The sequence below is a fragment of the Tursiops truncatus genome, chromosome 20 (assembly GCF_011762595.2).
Source record: "Tursiops truncatus isolate mTurTru1 chromosome 20, mTurTru1.mat.Y, whole genome shotgun sequence".
In the NCBI taxonomy this organism is placed as follows: domain Eukaryota; kingdom Metazoa; phylum Chordata; class Mammalia; order Artiodactyla; family Delphinidae; genus Tursiops; species Tursiops truncatus.
Genome location: NC_047053.1, coordinates 18,306,105 through 18,330,917, shown reverse-complemented (window position 1 = coordinate 18,330,917; position 24,813 = coordinate 18,306,105). Strand labels below are relative to the sequence as shown.

The window sequence follows — 24,813 nt, the reverse complement described above, 5'->3', positions numbered from 1 at the left end:
AGGTGGGCAGGTGGCTTCACTGAACCTCAGGTTTCTCATCTGTAAAATGGGTCTAATAAAACTCATTTTGTGAGTTTCCCGTGATGGTTAAATGTGGAAAAGCCCCAGCCCACAGGAGGTCCATAAATAGAGGTTTCTGGCATGTGGACAGACACCATGCCAGGGACCCAGGGCCTACCCTGCGGCACCGTCTGAGCGTGTCTGTTCCTCTCCCAGGAGGCTGGAGAACTGGGCCACAGCTGGGTGCCCGCTGGGCTAAGGTGGTCATCACCTGGGCCTTGGAGATTGTTGTGGCCAAAGGGCCTGTGGCTAGACGGCCTCATGCCCTGAGCTGGTGGTAGAGCCCTGCTCCTGACACCTTTATTTCCTAAAGAAGACCGAGGACATGCCTCCTCCACTTCCGTCCCCTCCCCTACATAGGCTCACAGTCACACTCAGACACACACACACACACACACACACACACAGTGACGAGGACCTGAGCCCCGAATCTGTCAGGAGAGGTAGCTGGTCCCTGCAGCAGATGTGAGAAAGCATTTTCCCAGCATCTTGTTCCCACCCAAAATAGCCCGCCGTGAAAGTCCTGCTGCCATCTGCACCTCCCGTGAGGACAGCAAGTGCTACTTGCAAACAGTGAGCCACGGCACCCAATCGGGCCCGTCTCTCCCCTCCCCCCGCCGCGCACAGCGCACCCCTCCCGCGGTGAACACACCCTCACAGACCCACATGCAAGCCACGCGGCTGCAGAGACACGTACGTGCACACAAGTTGCGTGCTTACACACTCACGTGCTCACACCTGCACATGCTCACTCAGACACACTATGCCCACTCCCACAAAGCCACATTTGGACGCACTCGTGTAGCTACCCTAGACGTGGCTTGCCGCCTATGTAAAGCTGTCGGTGGTCAGACGTATCGCCTGCGTCTATCCCACACGCACTCGCGCACGGCGCACCCAGGCCCATACCCCACGCTCCGCCACACCGCTCGCACAGGCACAGACACACCCCACTCCTGACGTGCACACGCATCGTGCACACTCCCCGATAAGCCTCTACTGAGGATATTAGAGGGCGCGGAGGGGCAGGAGAGGAGGGAAGGGGAGCCACGCTGAGCCCCAAACCAGGTCCCCCCAGGAAGGGCCGCCTTCCCGTCGTCACGGCTTGCTCGCCTGGGGATGTGTTGGTTGGGCTTCTCCAGCCATAATCAGGGGAGGAGTGGGCAGAGGTACTCATCCAGAAGTTCTCAGACCAAGAGGTCAGCCTGGACTCTCCAGGAGAACAGTACATTCACCCCCAACAGCACCTGCTCTCCCCAGCCCAGCCCAGCAGCTGCCAGTCTTAGAGGTCACAGCTGGAAAGGACTTCACAGTTCATCTCCTCCGACCACCACCCCCACCCCGACCACCTCCACCACCAAATGTGCCCGGAAGGCAAAGCTCCTGAGAAGGTCGGGGCTTATCAAAGCCGCACACCGAGCTGGTGGCCCCGCTGCAAACTCACAACCACAGAGCCCCCTGCTCTCTACCATACTGCCTCCAGAATGAAGCGTTTGGGGCTTTGGGGGGGATCAGAACCCCCTTGAGAATCAGATAATAACTTCTGAAATATGGGCTCTCCCTCTGCAAACGCCCAGGTGCACACACAATGGACCGCATTCAATTCAGGGTGTCTCCAGCCACTGGAAGCTCCCACAGGAGAGCCGTTCTCAAACTCTGGTGGGCCAGAGAACCACCCAGGCACTTTAAACTCCTGACCTCCAGACCCCAAGCCCAGAGGTTCTGATTGTGTAGGCCTCAGGCAGGTGCAGGCATCTACACTGATTACAAGGATCCCGAGAGTCTGATGCAGGGGTATCCGAAGACCAGTCTAGAAGACTTTGGTCGGTGGGGCCCAACATCCAGGGCAAGGACCTCTACCCTAGAAAGAGACCAAACTGAACATGTACCTTTAGGTGGGGAGACAGGGAGATGCTTCCTACGGCCTTAGCCCAAGGGTGAGAAGGGCCCCAAGGCGGCCCCAAAGCCCATGTCATGACTGGGGGGTGTCTCTTGTGTTACTGCTCCCGAGACCCCCACTCAGGGCACCTGACACACGTCTCAAGCTAGACTGTGTCCTCGCCCAGGCCAGGGACCGCACGCACCTCGTCTGTTCCCAGCCCAGAGCCAACTGAGCCCCACCAGTGTGGTTCTGAATGGAAATGAACAAGCCTGTCAGCCCAAGAGGTCTATTCCAGGCCCCCCCGAAAGCATCCAGGTTAGTTCCCGTCCCCATGGGTGCTGAAAACCAAACCCACCAGCTCTCAGAGCTGTGCAGTGAGGGAGGGACGCGTCAAGGGCCTGGCCTCCCAGCTACACGCCCCGGCCCCCCGGGAAGGGGAACCCGTTCAGAAGGCCTGGTTTCCGAGTTCTCAGTCTGTTCAGCCCTTCCGGAAGTGCTGTCAGGAAAGCCAAGTCTTTGTCTTCTCTCTCTCTCTCCAGGTGATATTGGTGGTCAGATGGGATTGTTTATTGGTGCTAGTATCCTTACAATACTAGAGCTCTTTGATTATATTTATGAGGTAAGATTTGGGATCGCTCGTGGGGGGATGACCTGGCGCCCTCATCCTGCCCTGACGTCCAGAACCGAGCGTGGATGGGGGGAGAGCACGGCCTCTCTTCCCCCAGGGCCGCCTCCCCCTCCCTGTCCATGGACATTGTCTATCACCACCTCCTAGGCACTGGGGGAGGGATGGATGTAAGAGAGACAGAAGCCACAGGCCCCACCTCAGGGCTGTCTACACTCACAGAGAGGGAGCAGAAGGGATGAGAAGAGGATGAAACTGTGCTGAGGCCAGCCTGAGCCCCTCCCGCTGCTAGGGGGCTTCAGACATGCGTGTGTCTGCACCCTCACACTCACCACACACCACACTCACACACCACATCTGCACACACATACACCACACGCACTCCACATACGCCACTCACACACGTGCCCCACACACACATCACGCAGTTATACCACACTCACGTACTACTCACAAATACACATGTACACCACACGCACACCCCATGCACACACACACACCACTCACGCATCACACACACTTATACCACACTCACACGCAACATCTGCACACACACACACCACACACTCCACACACATATATCACACACAGTTGTACCGTGCTCACACACACTGCTCACAGATACACACATACGCCACACGCACACCCCATGCACACACACACACCCCTGCCCTCCTGGTGGCCCATCACCCGAGCAGCGCCTTCCGTGGTCCAGGCAGGTTTCAGGAAGGATCACTCCTGCAGTGCTCATCAGTCCCGAGCAGGGAGAGCAAGGGCACCCCTGCGCTCCTGGCCACCAACAGTCCGGGAGCTGTCACCCTCAGGAGGCAGCTGGACAAAGCCTCTGAAAGCTTCTCACACGACAAACAGTGGCTTCAGTCACTGAGCGCTCCGGGGGCACGTCAGCCTTCCTACTGCCTCCCTCCCCCCAGCCCCGGGATGGCTCCAGGGACTCCAGAATCCCTCAGGGAAGTCCAGGCCCAACACCGTCCCCAGGACCGCCTGAGTCTCAGCCTAGCGAACGGGGCCTGCAGAGCAGTGGCCTGCATCCCAGAGGGGGCTGGCGACGGCCAAAGGCCGCTGGGAGTCACTGCGGGGAGCCGGCGGGCAGCGGCGACCAGGGGCCTCTAGAGCGCCACGTCCTGCCTCTCAGCACGGTGACCTTGTTCCCAAACGGGTCCCATGGCCAGATTTCATTCTGCCTTGTTTACTCGTTTTTGTGAAAAGATACACAAAATCACAGAAATTGAATCGCACCGGGGAACATATTTAGTAATTACCCTTTCTTGCTAGGAATCAAATGTTAAGAACTCAAGTGTATCCCGATCTTGTGAACTGTGGAGTTGTCAGGCCTCGGAAGTGATGAGTAATTCTGTCCCCCCAGGACAGACAAGGAACCAGCCATACTGGGAGACCAGGCCCTCCCGTGTCCCCCTCCACGCTCTAGCACCTGCTCCAAAATCCCATCTCAGCCCAGAGATTGGGGAGGGGCCCCAGCCCAGCCACGTGGAGGGAGGTCTCTCTCTCTTTCTCTACCTTGGCACCGTTCTTCTGGCCTGACCACCCCCTTCCTGCCTTTCTTGCAGCTGATCAAAGACAAGCTATTAGACCTGCTTGGCAAAGAAGAGGAGGAAAGGAGCCACGATGAGAACGTGGTGAGGGCAGCCCGGGGTTTGCAGGTTGCTTAGTTCCTCTAGCACATATAGGCCATGTTAACCCAGATGCGGGGGCCGGGTGGGGCGGGAGGGCGGGCCGTGCTTCGTTGCACACCTTTCCATGGCTTGTGACACTCTGCAGCTCCCAAATCCAAGGACACTCCAACTGAGCCTTGAGCCTCTCTCTGAGACTCACCCCAGAGCCCAGTAGTAAGCCGTGGATGCAGCGGAGACCAGGAGATGCTTCTGCCTGGACCAATCCGGCTTCTCCCAGGCCAGAGGCCACGCCCCTCTTCTCATGCCTTGGGAGAACCGGAGAGGCTCTGCGTAGGTCCACTCCCTTATTCTGCGGGGCGGCAGAATACAAGCAGGGATGTCCCTGGCATTCTGCCCCATTTTGAAGGGGACGTAGGGTGTGCGGCCCTGTGAATTTGGTAGTGGCAGTAATACCCATTAGAACTGCTAACCACTGTACATGCCTGGGACATGTCAGGCACTGTGCTAAGTGCCCTTAAGGCACTCATCATTTCAACCCGACAGTCACCCTAGAGGAAGGTCTGTGCATGAGGCGGCTGCAGCTCAGACCAAGGTTACACTGCAGGTGAGTGTCAGAGCTGGGCACAAAGCGTCCCTAACCACCACTGTCCTCCTCCGCCTCTCATTCCTCGAGCCAGAGAGGGGCAGCACCTCTTATGCTGCTAATTCTTCTTCCCTAACTCAGTCTGCTCCTGGACCCCGGTCTCCACTGAAGGTTGCAGGTATCGCTGGCTTTCCCCAAGTCAGCACCCCGGCCCCAAGAGACCACCCCATTCGATGGGCACTTGCCCCCTTAAAATCATAACATGCCAAATGGACCCCAGCCCCCTCCTCCTGCTTGGGCTCCCACTTCTGTTCCAGACACTATTTCTCTACCCATCTCCCAGGCTAAAAATCTCACTTTGATTCTCTGGGGTTTGAACAGAAGACAGCTTCTGTTGAGGAGAGAGCAGTGTGGAAGGAGGCCAGGCTCTGGACTCAGCTACCTGCCTGGATCCCAGGTCCCCGCTTCCCAGCCTCGTGTGCCTGGGGCTCGTTACTTCCCTTTCTGATCATCTGCTAAATCACTGGGGCTTCAGGGAGTGCCATTCGGATTAAGTGAGGCCAGGCCTGTAAAGCCGTGAGCTTTGCCTAGTTTATAATGAGCGAGTAGAGGCTCCCTCCCCCTCCCCGAGCCGCATTCTTGGCACCGAATTCTGCTCCCATCCCTCCCAGCCTCCAGCCCTCCGCAGCCTGGGAATCACCTGGAAAACTCAAAGCTATCTCAGCCCCACCCTGTTCAGGGACCCAAGACCACTCTTCCCTGGGGCCAGCCTAACCTAAAGGTCCTTCAGGCAGCTGTGATCAGGGGTCAGGGTTCTGGCTGGGGGCCTCCACTGCTTGGCCTCAGCGATTGGCACCCCCTGCCCCAGGCTTGGCCACAGACCAGCCCTCCTCCAGCCCAGGCTGACCCAACAGAGACCCCAAGGGCGAGGATAGGATGGGCCATCCAAGCTCCAAAGGTACACACCACTCAGATGTCGCTTCAGGTGACACATCAGGGGACCGCGAGAGAGAAGGTCAAACCAGTCGCTAAGCCCCGTCCCCTCTCTGCGGGTGCAGGGGTGGGGGGGGGGTGTGCCTAGGTGGAGAATGGAGAGGATTCTAAAGGCAATGAGGCCACTTCAGCCTCATGGTCCAAGATGGCAAGCCAGCGCGTGAGATGTCTGGGGCAGAGCAGCTGTGCCCCGGGAGAGCCCACAGTGGGCAGCGTGGTTCCCGGGGCCTGGGCTGGGCTGCGTGGGGGCATCGTGATGAACTTTTGCTGAATGAGCATCAACGCCCACTTTCCGCTTCCCACCAGAGCACTTGCGACCCGATGCCAAACCACTCCGAGAACATCAGCCACAGTGTGAACGTGCCCCTGCAGACAGCCCTGGGGACCTTGGAGGAGATTGCTTGCTGACAGCTCTCCGACTGCCCGGCACCCCCCAGACAGACCTGGAGGCCCAGGACCAGAACAGGGGACGGCAGGCTCAGGTGGGATGACCCCTGCCGACCGACGGAAAGAAGCAAGAGCCCCCTATGCACACATAGCAAACTCTCTGTCAAAACCTCGCTCCAGCCTCGTCTGGCACGACGCGTCCTCAGGCCCTGCTGCCGCGCATCCGTCCCTCTTAGGAGAAGTGAGTCACGCTCTGGAACTGTCCGAGAACCGACCTGCCATCACATCTCACTGCCAGATGTAAAAAGCAACTGCATGCTCTGAGTCCTCACGGCACCGCCTCCACGTCTGTCTCCGTACTTGACCCTCCTCCGTGCGGTTTCCAGCAGTCCCTCTGCAGCTGTGCAGGGGGACCAGGTTCCAGCCCTGAAGTCACGACGAGGCCACGCTGGAATCACCCCTGCGCGATCAAGAGGGAAGCCGCAGAACTCGACGACGTCCGGTCCTTGTGTAGTTTGTGAAGGTTCTTAACCTGCCCACGAAGCCCTCCCCACCTCCCCAAGCCGGCCCACAGGGTGATCAGGGCCACCCCCTCCCCTCCACAGCGGCCCCGGGGACTCATCCGCAGTGCCCACGTCATTCTGCTCTCCCTGTGACACGGCTTGTACAGTCTGATTCTGTTTCTTTGGGGGTCTTTCTTTTTTGTTTGTCTGTCTGTCGGAGATCTGTTTCATTTCGTTTTCTGAATTTGGGTTTGGATGTTCTGAGGTTTGGTTTGGTTTTTCCATTTTCTCTTGGCATTTATTTATTTGTGCTTCCAATCACAGTCATATTAAAAGCTGGTCTTGTGGAAATGGCTGAGTCGTCTCTGCCCTTCCCCCGCACTCTTTCTCCCCAAGACTTTAGGAAAGAGCCAGATCTACCAGGTCAAAAACCACAGGGCGAATAGGTAGATAGATGGATAGATAGATAGATAGGTGATAGATGGATAGATAGGTGATAGATAGATAATTAGATGACATAGTTTATGCATTACTTACCTTTACAAAACACGTACGCTCTGTATTCTATTCTATTCTACCCCACATTTTTTTTTTTTTTTTTTTTTTTTTTTTTAAGTACGTGGGCTCTCACTGTTGCGGCCTCTCCCGTTGCGGAGCACAGGCTCCGGACGTGCAGGCTCAGTGGCCATGGCTCACGGGTCCAGCCGCTCCACGGCATGTGGGATCCTCCCAGACCGGGGCACAAACCCGAGTCCCCTGCATCGGCAGGCGGACTCTCAACCACTGCGCCACCGGGGAAGCCCCCTACATCTTTAAACACTATTGATCACAACATTGTAAATGGCTTCCCCACCCCACGAATGGGTCACAGCCCAAGGTCTGAACGACACTGCGCTGGACCACAGGCACGTGGCATGCAGACTGGGAGGCAGAGCACGCCGCACAGACCTGCAAACCTTAGAGGAGGCCTTCACATCCCTCTGCTCTTCCGTCCTCTGTCCTGGCTTCTCCTGACCCAGCCAGTGAATTCAGGCTGGACACCTGCCCCAGCATGGCCCCCTCGCACACTCCTGCCTTTCCCAACCCTCTCTGCAGCCCACCTCCTCACCCCCATCAGACTGACCTACTTCTGCCTCGCTCCCCACGACTCCTGAGAGCACGTCCATGTGGGAGAGGAGGGGGGGTGCCCTCTGCTGGGGATGGGGCATGCCCTTTCAAGCCCCCCCTAATTCCGCAGGACCAGTTCCTGTGGTCTAACCTTTATACTTCCCCTTACTTCCCCCCACCACTCCCAACTCAAAGTCATCCCCAGAGCCACGAGAAAGACCTAATACGGTTTGTACCTCCCTCCTCATGCACAAGTGCACGGAAAGCACTGGCTAGACCAGGCAGTCTGATCCCTGCTTCGCTATCCACTCTCTCCCTCTCTCTCTCTCTCTCTCTCTCTCTCTCTCTCTCTCTCTCTCTCTCTCAACACAAGGAACTGATGGATGAGATCATGCACCTCTCTGGGCTCAGTTCCCTCCATCTGAGTCTGAAGATAATACCTCACCTGTGTCTTCACAGATGATCTCCAGAGACCCCTTCAGACTCGAGGTGCTATGACAGTACTACTCCCCCTGCCAGTGGGACAAGTCACACCAGCCACACACACCACGCCGGGGCCGGGAGCTTGCAGTCACCAGGCTCCAAGAGGCAGCTGGGACAGAGCAGCCCTCTGATGGCTCCTCCCAGGCATCCTCTCAGCTAGGGCTGCCCAGGGCTGTTAGCAAAGCTGAGTTTTAATTTTTAGAAACAGGGTGCACAGCTTCTGGAAGTGTCCTTGTTTACGTGTTCTATCTCTGCTGCTACAAAATGACAAACTTAGTGGCTTAAAACAACACAGATGTATTATCTCACAGTTCAGGAGGCCAAGAATCAGACATGGGTCTCACTGGTTTAAAATCTAGGTGTCAGCAGGGCTGCCTTCCTTTCTGGAGCCTCTAGAGGAGAAACCATTTCCTCACCTTTTCCATCTTCTACAGGCTACCCACGTTCCTTGGCTTGTGGCCTCTTCCTCTTTCAAAGACAGGAATGATGGGTTGAGTCCTTACTTCACAAAGACAATGACCTTCTCCTGTAGTTACACCTCCCTCTAACTCAGATCCTCTCCTGCTGGCCTCTTCCATTTTTAAAGGACTCAATTAGATTCATTAGATTAGATTAGATTAGGCACAGCCAATAATCCAGGATAACCCTCCTATTTCAAGGTTGTCAACTAATCACATCTTCAAAGTCTCTTTTGCCATGTAAAGCAACATATTCACAGGTTCCAGGCCTTGGGACGTGGACCTCTTTGGGGGCCATTATTCTGCCTACCAAGAGCCCTTTGGACCACATAACCTACTTACCCTCATTTTCCAAATGAGCGGACCCAAACAGGGAGGGCAGAGACTTGCCTAACACCACACAGTGAGTTAGCAGCGGTGCCCAAACTACACTCCCAAGCCAGGCTCCCGATTCCATCTGTAGGCCCACTTCGAGCAAGAAGGACTGAGTGTGATCATTTTTCCAAACTTTGCCAGGGCATGGAAGTCTTTCTCCTGAGAGAAGTTCACTCCTCATTACGTCAGGCTGGAAAGTGGCCTTCTGGTGCCTAGACTATAGGATGTAGAAGAACAGAAAATGTCTTCAGACTGCTCGCATCAGGGATAGAGTCCAAATTAAACGTCTATTCAGCGAGTTGGGAGTCTGTTGGATGCTTCTGCCTCGTTCCAGTTTAACAGTTTCATACATTTTTTGAAATCTGTAACTTAAATTGCTATTTGAACTGCTTCATTAGCTTCCTGGCTTCCTTTGAAACAAACAAACAAAAACTTCAGATCAATTTGGGGTGGAGTGAAGACTGTCCTCACAGGTTTGGATTGCTTCAGGCTTCTGTACGTGCCCCTTCCGATTTGGGGATTCTGGCTTTGCTCATCTGGGAGCAGGTCTACAAACTGAACCTGTTTAAAGAAAACAAGACAGGAAATTCGAGAGAATAAATCAATACCCAGCTACTGATTATAATTAACCGGTTGTTGAGCAAAGACATAGTTGGAAGCCTAAGTTCTTGGGAGTGGTGGTATTTTTTAGTAGCAGTATTTCAAACAAGTAGCCTTGTGTGCAATCATTCCTTTAATGGAGAAATGATTTCTTAACTGGAGAGGTTTGGCAGACAGAGAAGACCTGGGAATTGTCACATTTTCAAGAGTCACCCAAATGATGACATGATGGCCGCGAGTTTGGACCGATCACAAGCCCAACAAAGCACAAGGATGAATCATCAGTGACCTCAAAGCGTCACGTCAACCAATCAATTGATCGATCAACCAAATAACGGCACATGATCTCAGAATCGGTGGTCTGCTGCAGTTGGGCGAAAGGAATAAGCATTTCTGTGAGTAGCCTTGCCAGGGACTGAGCCAGCTGCTGCTTAAATGCTGTTTTTTCCTGTTGTTTTGGGTGGAGAGAGGTCAGGGTTATTTTCCTCTCTCCAGCTGGGAGCTATTTTCGTAACAGTCTCAACCAGGAGCACACCTCGTGACCAAGGGTCCACAGAGGGTCTCTGGCTAGGTTCGTGGTGAGCTGGGAGGGAGGAAGGTAGGGCAGGCCCCGCCCACAGGTGTGATCTTCGTGGTAACGGTTCCCTCAGGTGAAGCTCAGCTCAGCCAGCCTGAGCCTGAGACGCAAGGAAGAACCTGGGACCTCCTCCTCCACAAGCTCAGAGATTTCAATTCGATTCTGAGACCTAAACTCGGAGCAGAGGCAAGAGGCCTCCAGAAAGCGCCTCCAGAAAGCTCCCCCGTGGGCTTCCCTGGTGGCGCGGTGGTTGGGAGTCCGCCTGCCGACGCAGGGGACGCGGGTTCGTGCCCCGGTCCGGGAAGATCCCACATGCCGCGGAGCGGCTGGGCCCGTGAGCCATGGCCGCTGAGCCTGCGCGTCCGGAGCCTGTGCTCCGCAACGGGAGGGGCCACAGCGGTGAGAGGCCCGCGTACCACAAAAAAAAAAAAAAAAACCGGAAAGCTCCCCCGTTACAGAGAAGCAAAGAATTTACTTCTCGGGGCGTGTGGGCTGCCAGACCTGGTCCACCCACAGCCAGGGCAGACCCCGCGCTGCATAGAACAAGCTTCTTGGCATAGCTGGGAGGGGAGCAGGGCAATGCGGGAAGGGGAAACACGTGAAGAACACGGGTTCTCCATTTATTGATGGTCTATTGTGCACCGGGCACTTGCCCTCAAGGAATTTATCATCTGAGCAGGGGACACTGACAAGTAAACAGGTGACCCTGAGAGACGGATCTGAATTTTGCAGCAGAAGGAGAGCGATAGAGCAGCATATGCAAAGCCGGGGGGTGGGGTGGGACGGGGGAGTGCTGGAGGAGAGGCACAGTCCTGGGACTGCACGAAAGTCCAGGGGAGCCAAGCAAAGAAAGGAAAGGGGAAAGTGTCCAAAAGGACCACAGAGAGGCAGGCAGGTGCCAAAGGATGAAGGGCCAGGGCAGCAGGTTGAAGGCTGTATCATGGCTGAAGTCTTTCAGCTCCTTCCTCTGCTCTCCAAGGGTCTAGGACCGTATTTCCCAAGCCAAGGGTTGATGCATCTACCTAATTTCTCTGGGATTCCTAGCACGTAGAATCATTTTGCGCATGCGTCTGTGTATTCCCAAGGCTCATAGGCTGAGTGTGTTTGGGGCCACAAGGTCCCTGGGGACCATGAAACAGGTCAGTGGGAACCAGCCCGGCCTGAGGATGGGTGGAAAGAGGAGGGTGTCTTACTAATTCGATTTAACAGTCCATGAAACCTACGCTTACCGGGTTTGCAAGAATAAAGCAATAGTTGGCAAAAGCTTTGGACAGAGTCAAAAGATTGAATTTCTAACCTGTTTCTGCTGTAAACTAACCATATAACTTTGGAAAATGTATTTCACTTCTCTGGGCCTCAGTTTCCCCCTCTATAAGAGGGGAGGGGTGGGAAATGGACAAATGATCCCTTTGGTGCGTCCCAACTCTAATGGTCTATGAGTCTAACTTGAGAATGGGTGTCAGGTATCCAAGCAAATATTCCGTTTACTCCTCAGAGCCTCTGTTTCCCATCTGTATAATGGAGATAATGATACCTAGGTGTCAGGGTAGTTATGAGGATTAAACGAGCCAAGGCGTATACTTTCTATCTTTTCTTCTTTCCTCTTCTCTTCCTGTAAAACATTGATTCTAAATCTTGCTTGGATTAAAACTAAGGTGAAAACTATGAACTCTCTCCCCAGAAAAAATAATGCACGTGTCCCCATAGATGTACATAAAATTTTGCATACAATTTTAGGAGGGCTATGGACCCCAGAAGCCCATCTGTGATCCCCTAGGGATGCACCCCTGGTCTAGAAAGAGCTAAACATTCCCCCAGAAGAACTGCAGGAGGAGAGTACCACTAGAGCAACCAACATTTCTTCCCCTAAGTGATACTCTGACTGTCATTTTTCAATTTACAGGCAGGAAAAAGGATAGATTGGGTTTGATCAATGTCAAGGTTTTTCTCCTATAATTTTTTAAACCTTTGGCACCTGCTGCAGCTTGTGTGCTAGCAAGTTCTCACAGAGGGCAAAATGAATGAACGAGCAGAAAATCAGTATGAACAGAGAACCTCTAGGATTACTTTATGCACGTGGTGATTACGAGGGCCGAGGAGACCTGCATACACAGAAAGCAACAGTAGCGTCGCTCTACAAACATCGCTGTGGCCTGATTCTTCAGGAATGTGACCACTGCGTCCACTGTATGCAGGAAACGCACGCGCACGGTCTCCGTACGCCGTTGAGCCCCTAGACACGCACCCCTGTCGACGTCTCATTTGTTTTTGAGCAAGACTGTAATAGCGCTTTTTGTTTAAAAAAAAAAAAAAAAAGGGCTTCCCTGGTGGCGCAGTGGTTGAGAGTCTGCCTGCCGATGCAGGGGACACGGGTTCGTGCCCCGGTCCGGGAAGATCCCACGTGCCGCTGAGCAGCTGGGCCCGTGAGCCATGGCCACTGAGCCTGCGCGTCCGGAGCCTGTGCTCCGCAACGGGAAAGGCTGCAGCAGTGAGAGGCCCCCATACCGCAAAAAAAAAAAAACACCCCGTGATAATGGCCGTGAGGGATGCCTCGGCATGGGGAATTTGGATGCCTTGACTCCTTGAAACTACTCTCCACACCACCTGCTTCCGAAGGCAGTGGCACATTTGGCTAACTTAGCACCATCGTGGGCAGTTTGTCTTCAGTGTAATTCAGACTTTGTGGCTTCTTTTCAAAAGGAATTCTATCTAAGTTATAATAAGTCCAAGAGAAAGTGATTGGAGGGCACCAAAGCATCGTCAGTTCAACCTGCCTTACAGGGAGGAGGGACAAGAAACAGCTGGAAGACTTCCCAGCACCAGCTGGGGGTCTCCATCCAGGCTTCCTCACCCCATGAGCATTTTCTGCGTGGCTCATATATCAAGAGGACACAACCTCAGGGAGCTCAGAGTCTAGGCAGGCAGAGGTAGGCAACAGACACGCACACGAGAACCTGAGCAGAGAGACGTAAAGCAGAGATGCGTCTGGCATGCACACTCATTGGAGAAGAGGCACCAGGGCTGTCTGCCGGGCTGGGGCATTAGTAGGTTCCGGCTGAAGCCTTGAGAGGTGGGTGGAAGTTGCCAGGGAGGCAGGTCTGCAGAGGAGCTACCTGAGCAAAGGCTTGGAGACAGAGGAGAACGTGAAGTGTCCGAGGAAGGACAGATGCTTGCTGGATAGAACTGGGCTGTCTCTCCACTGCCCTCCATTCACTGTGCCTTTCCACCCCAGGGGTCCAGCCGACTGAGAGTCCAAGGGCTGGTCCAGCTATGGAGGCTGGGACATGCTGAGGACAAAGCACAGCCTTTGGAGTTCAACAGCCCCATCCGAATCCCAGCTCCACCAACTGTGTTACCTTGGGCAAGTTCTAGAACTCGTCTGGGGCTCAGTTTTCTCCTGAAAAATGGGGATGACCATCTCTACCCCCCTGGGGATGCTGCGAGGGTGGTGAGATAAACCATGGAAAGTGCTGGTGAGATGCCTGACACGTGGCAGTTCGGAGATGATGAAGTCCTATCCTACATGCCAACTCCATCAAGAGTGGCTCCATTGAAGTGTTAGAAGGATTCCTGGCCACATAGAATAGAGGCTTGTGCCCAGTTTGCAATAGAGGTGTCCGGTGAGTGCTGGATCCCACCTGATTGGGCCAGTTTCCCGTAGATTCCCACTCTAGCAAGCTTCAGGCCAGTGCTCAGAGTGAAAAAAGCCAGCCACATCCAGCTGAGGGTGTGGATCTCACAGGCAGAGCACAGGGACCTCAGCCCAAGAGAAGCACACTGCAGAGCCTCGCTCAGCCGCCAGGAGCCTCTGGCCCCCTCACCTGTACTTGTAGGTAGAGAAGGAGCAGCACCTTAGCAAGCTAATTATCCCCTGGGGCATTCGCCCCACCCATAGCACAAAAGATAAAGTCCATTTGCAATTAGTCTCCTGGAGCCAAACTAGTCCAAGAATGAGGTGACTAGGACTTTTTTTTTCCTTTTCTTTTTTTAACATTTTTAATTGGAATATAGTTGATTTACAATGTTGTGTTGGTTTCAGGTGTACAGCAAAGTGAATCCGTTATACATATATCCACTTTTTGGGGGGGATTCTTTACCCATATAAGTCATTACAGAGTATTGAGTAGAGTTCCCTGTGCTATACAGTGGGTCCTTATTAGTGACTTGAATTTTAAAAAGTCCCAGAACTTCACTTAATTCTCCCCACTTCCCATAGAAATTTCTGCCACTTTATCCAAACCATCCCCGTGCCTCTTCTGCTCTTTCTTCCCACACCTTCTCCTCTCCTCTTCCTCATTCTCAGCAAACAGTGACGAGGACATTGGTGCAGACCTCCCAAGGAAGCCCTGGTCACCAGGACAGGCAGGACGTGTGCCCACCAGGTGGGCTGGGACTTGGCGCCCCCAGAGCTCAGGGAAACCAGACAAGAGGCCAGTGTTTCTTAAGTCCCCCCCACTCTGTGCCACGCCCTGTACCAGGTGCCTCTCTGCTCTGTATTATGTAATTGATATCAATACGATATTGCAAGCTGGCCTGTATTAGCTCCTCTTGTCCATGAGGAATTTGCCCGTGAGAGGTGGAGTGACCTTCCCAAGGTCGGGCAGCCAGGATAAAGGAGAAACCCCATTAGGCCAGCTCTTCCCGAATTGTGCCAAACCCCCCACTGCTCCAAGATATGGCCAAGTGCGAGGTGAGTGGGACTTGGAGGAGAAGCAGCCAGAGCGGCCCCCCGAGAGGGAGAGAGCTCGGGAGGGGCTGCGGCTCCATCCAGAGAGAAGCCTGGGGCCTGACAGCTGACACCCCGAAGGTATCGGGGCCCATTCACTCGCTAGTTCTGCAAACGTTAGCTGAGTGCCTACCGTTCATTCAGGAGGCATCCTTCATGCAACAATCATACATTCAGGAGGTTCATGTAGGAAACTCTGCCAGGTGTGGGCAACACGGGCACTGACACCCCCCCTCCCCAGGCCTCCAGGAGTGGAGGCAAACCTCCCGCGGTAGGCTTTTTGAAGTCCAGCTGAACCCCAGCCCAGGCGGATAGTGAGGAAACCCTGAGATGCTTCTGGCTCCAACACGCCACCTGGACGCACAGTGACAGCTGAGAACCACACTTACATATTAAACTATACTTTATTAGTTGGCTTGTCTCCCCAGGCCTGGGTCAGGAACCAAACCACATCTCCCAAGCTGCTATGCATGGCCTGTCCATCCAGAGAGAATCCTACAATTCACAGCCATCCACCCAGTCACTGAGGTCCTCGCCCTGGCAGTGATGCCTCCAGACCTCCCTGAGGATGGAAGATGGGGAAGAGGAGAGACCAAATCAGCTGCAGTCTTCAGTCTTTGCTCAGAGGAGAAAAGGATGGAGGCGTGGGCTCTAAACCAGAAGTGAGGTGAGGAAAGGGGCTACCAAGGGGAAGAGAGACAAGTCAGCTGTGTTAACTAGCAAAGAACCCCCTAAAAGAAGTTAAAAAAAAAAGAAGAGAGAGAATGGCCCTTAAAAAGTTACCTGTCTAGCCTCCGTATTTTACCAATGGAGTAACTTGCTCAGGTTCACCCAGAAGTCAGTGGCAAAGACTGGGGTCCACAGCCCCAATTCAATGCTCGCTTCCTACACCATGATGTTTCTGCAGACAGTGATGCCAGCGTACATGTGTACAGCCCTTTACAGTGTACATAGCACTGCCACACCCATCACCCATTTATCTGCCATGCCCCCCAGCAGCCCTATAAGGTAAATTGGGCAGATATTATGTTCCCTATGTTCCAAATGAAAAGCTGAGCCTAAGATGCAGAATTACTTGCCCAAGGTCCACAGCTTGTAAATGACAGAAATGCACCTACACCCAATTCTCTTTGGCTACCAATCTGGATCTTTCAGTTGCCAGTAACTGTAGTTTATAGGCTCTTTTAGGACCATTACCTTGTTCCAGTGTCATGCTAGCATCTTGAGGAAGTTAAGCAAGATCCTGGGCTCCTGGGGGTCCCAAGTTCCCAGGGGTTCCAAACTTGGATAACTAGGGTCCTCTATGATGTCAATGTCAGAGAGCCCAATGGCAAGGAGGGCCCCTAAAAGACCTTGATTGTTCATCTCTTCCATTAGACTGAGACGCTTGAGGGCAAAGAACTGGGTCTTGGCCACGCCTGAAGCCCAGCACGCAGCACAGAGCCTGGCACAGGTGAGTTCTCAGGTGTGCATGTGGAGGGAATAAACAGCACCCTTCCTACATTCTAGAACCACTTCCTATTAGCCTCAGCCGCCTCTCAGAGGTTATACATGCCACAAATTTACTCCCAGCGTACAAGAGAGTTGTTCTTCGATTTAACCCAAAAGAACCTGTTTCTTCCATCCCAGGGTAATGGCCCCAAGGCCTCAAGCCCTTGGGTTCCTACCTGAGCCTGCATTCACCCTTCCTGATTTTATAGATGTGCATTCTATCCTGCTGAGCCTGCCTCATTCCAGATTCAGCTCCTGGGGCTTCAACGGTTCTCAAATCAACACGTCTCCAAAGCTGTGGCCATTGTCAAGGCCCACCTTGGACCTTCTCTACGTTCATGGTCCTTTTCACCTCCTCCTCTCGCTCACTGGCCATATATCACGCGTCCCTGTTCCTTCTCCACAGCCCCTCACCCCTCACCCCTCTCCTGTCCATCACCTATATAACTGTCTGAGTCCACACCCTCTGTCTCTCATTTAGACTCCTGCGGAGGCTTCCCAACTAGCCCCCCTGCCTCTAGTCCGTCTCGCTTCCTTCTGCTCATGGACTGACATTTGATACTTTCCTAATTACCCCAGCAGCCTCGTCACTATCACATCTGCCCTGGGTTCTGGCCACCTGGAGGGATTTTACCCCTGCTGCTATCCAGATAGGGGAGTAAAGGGAGGTTGGAGACTCTCTGTAGAGAAGCTCCCATGGGAAGAGGCTGGGAAGCTGTAGGCCTGCTGCTTCAGGGGCTCCAAAGATACAGTCCAGCGCCCCATCGGGTGCTCATCCAACTCCCTTGCCTATGAGGATGGCTCCAAAGGCCATCTTGTGGGAAGGAGGTGAGTAAAGGGAAGGCTGATAGGGTGCGGCTCCAGGGCACCCACCCACGCTTCAAGCAGGGAACCTCTTTGATCTGTTGTACTGGACAAAGATGCCACAGTTAAGAAACAAAGTTCCTAGACCCTGGACTAGTGAACTTGTAGGCAGGCATCCCGACATAGGCAGGTCTTGGAGGAGCCAGGCTTGGCTCCGTGACCTCCAGTGACTTGCTTATCCTCCCTAAAATTCAGTGCGCTGTCTGTAAATACATCAGTGGTAGTGAGCTCCGCCACCACCGAAAGCGGCCGTGCAGATTGGATTGTGAGGCCATGGAATGGCGCCTGGGGTAAGGAGGACACTCAGAGAAGGTTAGTTCCCTACTGTGGTCCTGGCCACGTCTCCTTGCAGGGGCCTCCAACCTACATTACTTACCAGGTGCCCAGACCCTGGGGATCCTGAACTATCTTCATGGCACAGATAACAGTATCCTTGAGGTTAGGATTCAACAAGTCTGGGGAGGGAGGCAGAGAAACACGATGAGGGAGCAGGGGCTGGAGCTGGATAGCCAGAGTCTGTCTCCATCTCTCTGTCTTTCTCACACATGTACACACCCTCCTCCATCCTAAATTCAACCCTGTCCCTCAACCGCCCTGGAAGCACAGGGCTTCCCCGATCACTTCCCCCCATCAGAAGCCATCCCCCCTCCCTTGCCACAGCTCTCAGGACAGTGTCCCATCTGGGACCCCAAATTATATTCACGGAGGATCCATCCTCATCACTCGCCCCATCCCGCCCTCCTTGGTAGACCCAGCAGGCAGCGGGGGTCCCCACTCAAACATAAGGCAGGAGGAACACACAAAGCTGGGGAAGAAGCAATGGCCGGTGCAGAGCCCGGCCCCAGCCAGCCCCGGGCCCAGGCCCAGCCTACCGGAGCAGTACATCTGGCACATGTTTGGGACCTTGGGGTTGAGATTTTTGCACCACTTCCGGCTGTTGATCTGGAAGATGCCATTGTTGGTACTTCCATCGGCTTCGTGGTCCACGGCAGCTGTGTTGAAGCCACTTGCGAAGTAAGCAAGACAGACCCCTGCACAGGGCGGAGACACAGGCCTGCGGGTCGGATGACGGAGGCCAACCCAGCCCAGAGGGCTCATGGGGCAGACTCCACACGTCACCTTCTCTGAGCCTTCACTCCCGTTTCCAGGCAGTCAGGGCAGACGCCCTCCCACCTCCTTGACAAATGAATCCATCGAAGCTCGGAGGGGCAAAGTGACTGACTCAAGGTCACACAGAGCTACCGAAGAGCAAGGGTCGGGACCCGACCTCAGGCGTCCTGACACCTAGGCTAGCAATCTTCCCACGGTCTCACTGTCCGCACATAGTAGGACCCAAGAAATGCCGTGGGGTGAACGAACAAGAGCTCGCTCTTTAGAGACATGATTAGGAAGGCACAGGGGGAACCTAGAGAGAGGGCTAGAACTAGAGAAGAAATGAGTCCGGGTGTGGCTGGACTTCATTGCTTCTCGAAACTGCCACCAGCTTGAAAAGTTTGGTATTTACTGCTTTGCTCCGCTCGCCCTAAACTTCACTGGGAATGTCTGACCCTCGTGACCGCAATTCAGATTAGGGTAGGACACCATTCTTTTCCTGTGGCTCCTGGCTTTACCAGCGGGGGAGAAAAGGAAGAGGTCGTTCTGCTGTGGCTGCCTGTCGTCTGCCTGCTGTGTATTCACCCCAGTGCCAGGTGTTCTCTACCTCTCAGCTCATGGGATCCTTGTTTGACAAAGGAGAACAGAGGCTCCCAAGGCCACAGCCCTGGAGGGAGGAAGAGGGAGGAAGGGAGGGCAGTCCTCACAGTCCGCCAGGCTGTATCCCCGGAAGCCATCCAGGCCGAAATCCTGCAGCATTCTGGCCAGCTCACAGCGACTGTAGACCTCGGCCTGGCCGGAGGTGAGCAGGCAGCTGAGCAGAGACGCCAAGGCCAGTGACGTCATCCCAGGCAGGCACGGCCACCTTCTGGGAGCCCAGCTCCCACCTTCCATGCGGGCGGCAGGGTTGGAGACCCCGTCGCCCTGGCTCCAAGCTGGGCTTTGACAGGCAGCTCACAGAAGGGTGCCCCTGGAAGAAGAAGGGAAACAGGGCCTGAGTGTACCTGGGAAGTGCCAACCTGCTCCCCTGTAGCCCTGATGGGGCCTCAGCCGTACCACCAAGAGCCAGAAGAGGGTTCCCCGAGGCCAGCCTCTTTCCCCTCCAATCCTGCTTTGTAACCCCCTGTCCCGGCAGCTGAGAGAGAGGAGGGGAAGCGGGGAGAGGACAAACGTATTCTGAGCTCCATACTACTTGCCAGGCATCACGGAACCCTGAATCCCAGGACTTCACAACTCAGAAGGGACAAAGTTTGGACTGAGGCCAAAGTTTATATGACTCCAAAGTCCCACTGGGCTTTGGCCACAAGCAGATGCTCCCGGAGGGGACAGCCGAGCAGTGGCATCTGTGTAAATCAATCCCTCAGCCTTATTTTATCCCTCAGCACGAAGCTCTCTTCTAGCGCTGAGCCTCCCCGTCCTGGCCTGCACTGAAGCCAGGTCTCGCCCTAGGACACTGCCGCCCTGCAGCCTCTCAGGCAGAGGATGCCCTCTCTCCCACACACAGGCCGCCCAGGGCGATGCTGAAACTCTCCTCCATGTCCGCCACCCCATCTAAACCATCACCTTGTTAAAGCCCGGCCTCCCTCGAGGCTCACCTCGCCCGGTTCGGTGTGCCCTCCACGCCTCTCATCACTGGCTCTGCAGGCCTGTCCCCAACATCATGAAGGACATTTGCACCTGGGTATGACCTTGGCCTCCACTCTGTCTCAGAATAGAGAAATGTCTCTATTCCACTTCTATCTCTCCCCAGCCACCTGTGACCTGCCTCTCCATGTCTCTCACGACCTCGGCCCCCCAACCTTCATAGATTCCAAAAATGAAACACAACCTCGGGAGTGGCTGTCCCTACAGTTGGGTGGCCCCGAGCCCAAGGATGACAAGACAAGGGTGGGCTTTGCAGTAAGCCGCGTCTCAGCGGGAAGCCCCCCCCTACGCATAACGTCTCTGATGTGGACACTTTCCCAGCACCATCTTCTTCCTCTATAATGTGAGGCAATTAATAACACCTGCCTCATCGGATTGTTGAAAGAATGAATGAGAAAAGAAAGGCACGGAGAGAACGGGGCTCTTTGCACTAGAACTCGGCTGGTCACTATTTCTATTAGGAAGCGATGCTGGCAACGGCACTGATGCTCGTCTTGGTCAGGTTTCTCTCTCCCATTTCCCTCAGGGGGTATTCATGACCCTCATTACTGTCCTTGAGTCCCCTCCCTGCCCTGTCCCACCTCACCTCCTGCCTCACTGAGAAAAACAAGGTGCGCACAGGTGAGACCTCCTTCCTCTTTCTGCCTTTACCCCATCCCTACCCTCACAGAGGAGGCGCCTCTACACTGACGGGGGCCCATCTTTCCTCCAACCTCTGTGTTTCATCCTTTCGCATCTCTCCACCATGTTCTACCAGCCACTTCTCCTCTCTCAGCGTCACCAGCCCCTCCTCTCCACCAACCCCTCCTTCCTCTGCAGATACAGACATGCTTAGATCTCCAGCTTCTAAAATAACCTTCCCCGGACTCTTTATCTATACTGACCTGTCCCTCTCCCTCTCTTTCTCATTTCAACTTCTAGGGGAAAATCTATGATCTTTTCACCTCCCATTTGTTTCTCAACCCAGTGAAATTTAGCGTCACCACCACGACCACTGGCCTGACGCTGTTCTACGCAGTCCGATGGACCCTCATCAGCTCCTGTCTCGCGGGAGCCCTCAGCAGCCTTGCACACCGCTGCCACTCCACCCGGTTGAAACTCTTGCCTCTCTCAGCTTCCATGACGCTCCCCTCTCGCAGGTTCCTCGGATTCCCTTTCGTGGAATCCACTTCCGCCCAGGCCTTAAATGCCGATACGCTTCCCAGGCATTTCTCCCTTGAGCCCTCCTCTCTCCCACTTCAGGAAACCCTCCGGGCAGCCTGCAAGATACCCAAGCATGTCTGTGCCTACTGCCCGCTGCAGGGTGATGGCGTATATGACATCTTCCCCGGAGCAGCAGACCTCATAGGTAACTGCCTCCTGGGAACCTCCGCTTGGATAAGACAGAGTGAACTCAAACGGAGCACGTCCAAAACAGAACGAACCTTCCCACTATTTTAGTGCTCTTTTGTATGTCTTCCCTTTCTTGGTTTCAAACATTCTTGGTTTTAAACTCATCATGTTCTATTGTTTAAACCTATTTATCCAAACTGGATAAACATTTTCATCCAGATATAAATGTCATTCTTCACTCCTCTCCATCACAACATCTTTCACTCATCCCCAAGCCATCAATCCCAATGTGCTGTTGAGTCCACCTTCCCTCCAAGGGCAGCATCTTTTCCTCAGCTCGGCCCACCCTCCTGCCGTGCTGATGGTCTCCTGGCATCCAGTCCCGACCTTCTCCCCAGCTATTCTCCCCACATTCACCAGCACGAAGGTTTTAAACAAAAAGCCTGGCGTGTGACGTCCTTTGATGACTTCCTTCCTCACTCCTCCTAAGCGTGGTCCTCGTGACCCAGCCTTGCTGACCTCTCCCCCGCAACACATTAAGTTCCAGTAACGACACGTCATTCGCTCACGACGATCTTGCCGTCTGAGCAGGAACCCTCTCGTTTCCTTTACGTGCTTCACTCTTACCTATACTTCAAGGGTCACATTAGAGGTGAGTTCCCCAGCGGGACTCCCCCAGTGGGCCCCCGCCCCCCCAATACTCCCAAAGCGCCCTGTGCTTCTGCCCTCCTGCACAGTAGACTGTAAAAGACGTTAGCCTTTCCCACTACCAGGTGAACTTCCAAAGAACAATGGTTCTTTGAGAGTCAAGAGAGTCAATCCTGAGAGTCAAGCAGAGCTGCCGGCATGGAGCGGCCGATCAATGGGTGCTTCTCAAGACTGAAGTATATTGAAGTCGTGTCCACAAGAGCATGAGCCCTTCTCGTCAAAATGTGGGGGGATGAGAGGGAGGAAGACACCCTTCTGAGTTCTTAAAATCTGGCAGACGCTGTGCTGGGCTTTTTCTGGATGTTTTCTGACTTCATCTCATCTAATCCTCTCAACAATTCAAGGGGGGAAGGATTACTGTCTCCAACTTCTAGATGAAGAAACCAAGCCGGCTGCTCTACAGAGACTTGTGTTTGCTTTTTCGGTAGCAGAGTTGTTTAAAGGTCATTTCATCCTGAGCATTTCCCAGCAGATCTAGAGGTAGCAGGAGTCAGGTCTGCTGATCCAGAGACCAGAGGCTGCCAGCGTGGTCTCCAATCTCTCGCTCTCAACTCCCCACCCGCCGCTTCACCAGCCCAGGATCCGCCGCCCCGCCCCGCAATCCCTGACCACTGCCTTCCTTTCTCCATGTCCCTTTCTAATCAGTAAACAGCTGCAGGAAGAGCGGGAAGGGGGCTCACTGATCAGGTGTCGTCCGCACGAGAGCTGACACAGCAGTGACAGTGGCAGTAACAGCAGCGGCCCAACGCTCTGCTTCAGCCCGGGACACCCCCCATGATACAGCTGGGGCCCCAGGCACCCAGCTTGAAGAGAATGATGGGAAAGGGCAGGCTCTAAATGACGTGGGGCCTTCTGGAACTCCCCAGTTCTGTGAGCTCATCTTCTAGAACCATCTTCACCCACCCAGCTTTGCTAGCCCCCCTGAGCCCCTCAATGTCAGGGCCTGGGGACATATTAGGAGGATCTAAGCTCAACCCCCCTTGCCCACCTTCGCTCACACGCACAATACTTTGAAGGATGGCTCACTCCTCTCCTCCCAACAGGCCCTTCCGGTGGGTACCGAGGGATGATGCTGCTGGCGGGTGGCCGCCGCCGCCCCAGGCATCTGACCTCACGGTCAAACTCCTTTGTTCTTCTCCCTTGATGCTGAGCTACGAACCGCCCCTTTTCTCCATCTGGATGATGACAGTTCAGTGTGGACAAGCCTGGGACAAATGGGATGCTGTTGACCCTAAAGCTTGTGGGACAGAGCAGTGAAATAGAAGGGCATGTGACACCCGTGTCTATACCCCACAAGGGCCCCTGCTTGGAGGCCGTGTGGCACAGCAGTTAGAGCATGGACTTTGCAGTCAGGCTGACCTGAGAACGAACAGGGGCGCTAGTGACTACCAGCTGGGAGTTCCAGTAAAAGTGACTTAACCTCTCAGTTTCCTTCATTCTCAAGGGGGAATAACAATACAGGAAACATCTCTAGAGACACGCAATGCACAGGATCAATTACCACTAAGAGCAGAGCATAACCACAAACATGTCAAGCTGTCCCTGTTCATCCTGTCTGCCCGGGCCCCATCCCAGACAGACCAGATTCGAATTGAGGGTTGACCCACGTTTGCATCAGGGTTTCTCTCTTTTTTTTTTTTTTTAATTTTATTGTGGTAGAAAGATATGAGTCACTTAACATGAGATCTACCCTCAACAAAATTTTAACTGTATAGTACAGTGTAGTTGATCATAGGTACAGTGTGGTACAGCAGATCCCCAGAAACTTCTTCCCCGTTTAACTGAAACTTTATGCCCGTAGATAGTAACTCCCCACTCCCTTCTCCCCCAGACCCCGGCAACCACCATTCCACTCTCTGATTCTATGGACTTGACTCTTTTCGATACCTCCTATAAGTGGAATCATGCAGTGTGTGTCTTTCTGTGACCGGCTTATTTCACTGAGCGTAATGTCCTCCGGGTTCATCCGTGTGCTCACGTGTTACAGAATTTCTTTCCTTTTTAAGGCTGAATAGTGCACCACTGGGTGTCTAGACCGCATTTTCTTTATCCATTCATCTGATGGACATTTAGGTTTTTTCCGCATCTTGGCTATTGTGACTAGTGCTGCAATGAACGTAAGAGTGCTAATATCCCTTCAAGTTCCTGATTTCAATTCTTTTGGATAAATACTCAGAAGTGGGGTTGCTGGATCACACGGTAGTTCTATTTTTAATGTTTTGAGGATACTGTTTTCCACAGCTGCTTCGCCATTTTGCGTTCCTGCCAACACACACAAGGGTTCCAGTTTCTCCAAAACTTATCTTTTGCTTTTTTTATAATAGCCGTCCTGACAGGTATGAGGTGTGAGGTCTCATTGTGGTTTTGATTTTCATTTCCCTAATGATTAGTGATGTTGAACGTTTTTTTCATATGCCTGTCGGCCACCCGTGTGTCTTCTTTAGAGAAATGTCTCTTTGGCATCAGTATTTCTTAAAAGGTCCCCCAGATGACTCTAGTGCACAGCCAAGGCTTGAGACTTTGTCCTGGGGGAAGGGCTCTGGACTCGAGTTAGGAAACCTGAGTTCAATTCTTGCTGTGCCCTTGGCTGGCTATTTAGTCTTGGCCAGTTAACCTCCATTTCCTCATCTATAAAATGGAGTCGTTACGCTGCCCCACCCCCTAGAACCAC

The 24,813-nt window shown here is 53.8% G+C and overlaps 2 protein-coding genes across 3 annotated transcripts in view; one reads left to right on the top strand and one right to left on the bottom strand.

Annotated features, from left to right (window-relative positions):
- Positions 1-7,074, top strand: part of ASIC2 (acid sensing ion channel subunit 2) — a 1,024,770-nt gene extending 1,017,696 nt beyond the window's left edge. For both annotated transcript variants that reach the window (XM_033847876.2, XM_033847875.2), the window contains exons 8-10: positions 2,482-2,561; positions 4,154-4,222; positions 6,102-7,074. In XM_033847876.2, the coding sequence (XP_033703767.1) occupies positions 2,482-2,561; positions 4,154-4,222; positions 6,102-6,203 (251 nt within the window). In that variant the 3' untranslated portion in view covers positions 6,204-7,074. The remainder of the gene's footprint in view (positions 1-2,481; positions 2,562-4,153; positions 4,223-6,101) is intronic.
- Positions 7,075-15,439: 8,365 nt separating this feature from the next.
- SPACA3 (sperm acrosome associated 3) lies at positions 15,440-19,422 on the bottom strand. The gene is made up of 4 exons (XM_033847992.2): positions 19,166-19,422; positions 18,239-18,397; positions 17,743-17,821; positions 15,440-15,573 (listed from the first exon to the last, which is right to left on the bottom strand). The coding sequence occupies exons 1-4, from the start codon at positions 19,350-19,352 to the stop codon at positions 15,507-15,509; spliced, it is 492 nt and encodes a 163-aa protein (XP_033703883.1). The 5' UTR covers positions 19,353-19,422; the 3' UTR covers positions 15,440-15,506.
- Between the last annotated feature and the right edge of the window lie 5,391 nt (positions 19,423-24,813).

Coding starts and splice junctions, on each gene's coding strand:
- SPACA3 (XM_033847992.2), bottom strand. CDS start 19,352: ATGGAAGGTGGGAGCTGGGCTCCCAGAAGGTGGCCGTGCCTGCCTGGG. Junction 18,398..19,165: donor GGGATACAGCCTGGCGGACT/GTGAGGACTGCC, acceptor CGCCCTGTGCAG/GGGTCTGTCTTGCTTACTTC. Junction 15,574..17,742: donor CCCCAGGGTCTGGGCACCTG/GTAAGTAATGTA, acceptor TTCCATCCTCAG/GGAGGTCTGGAGGCATCACT.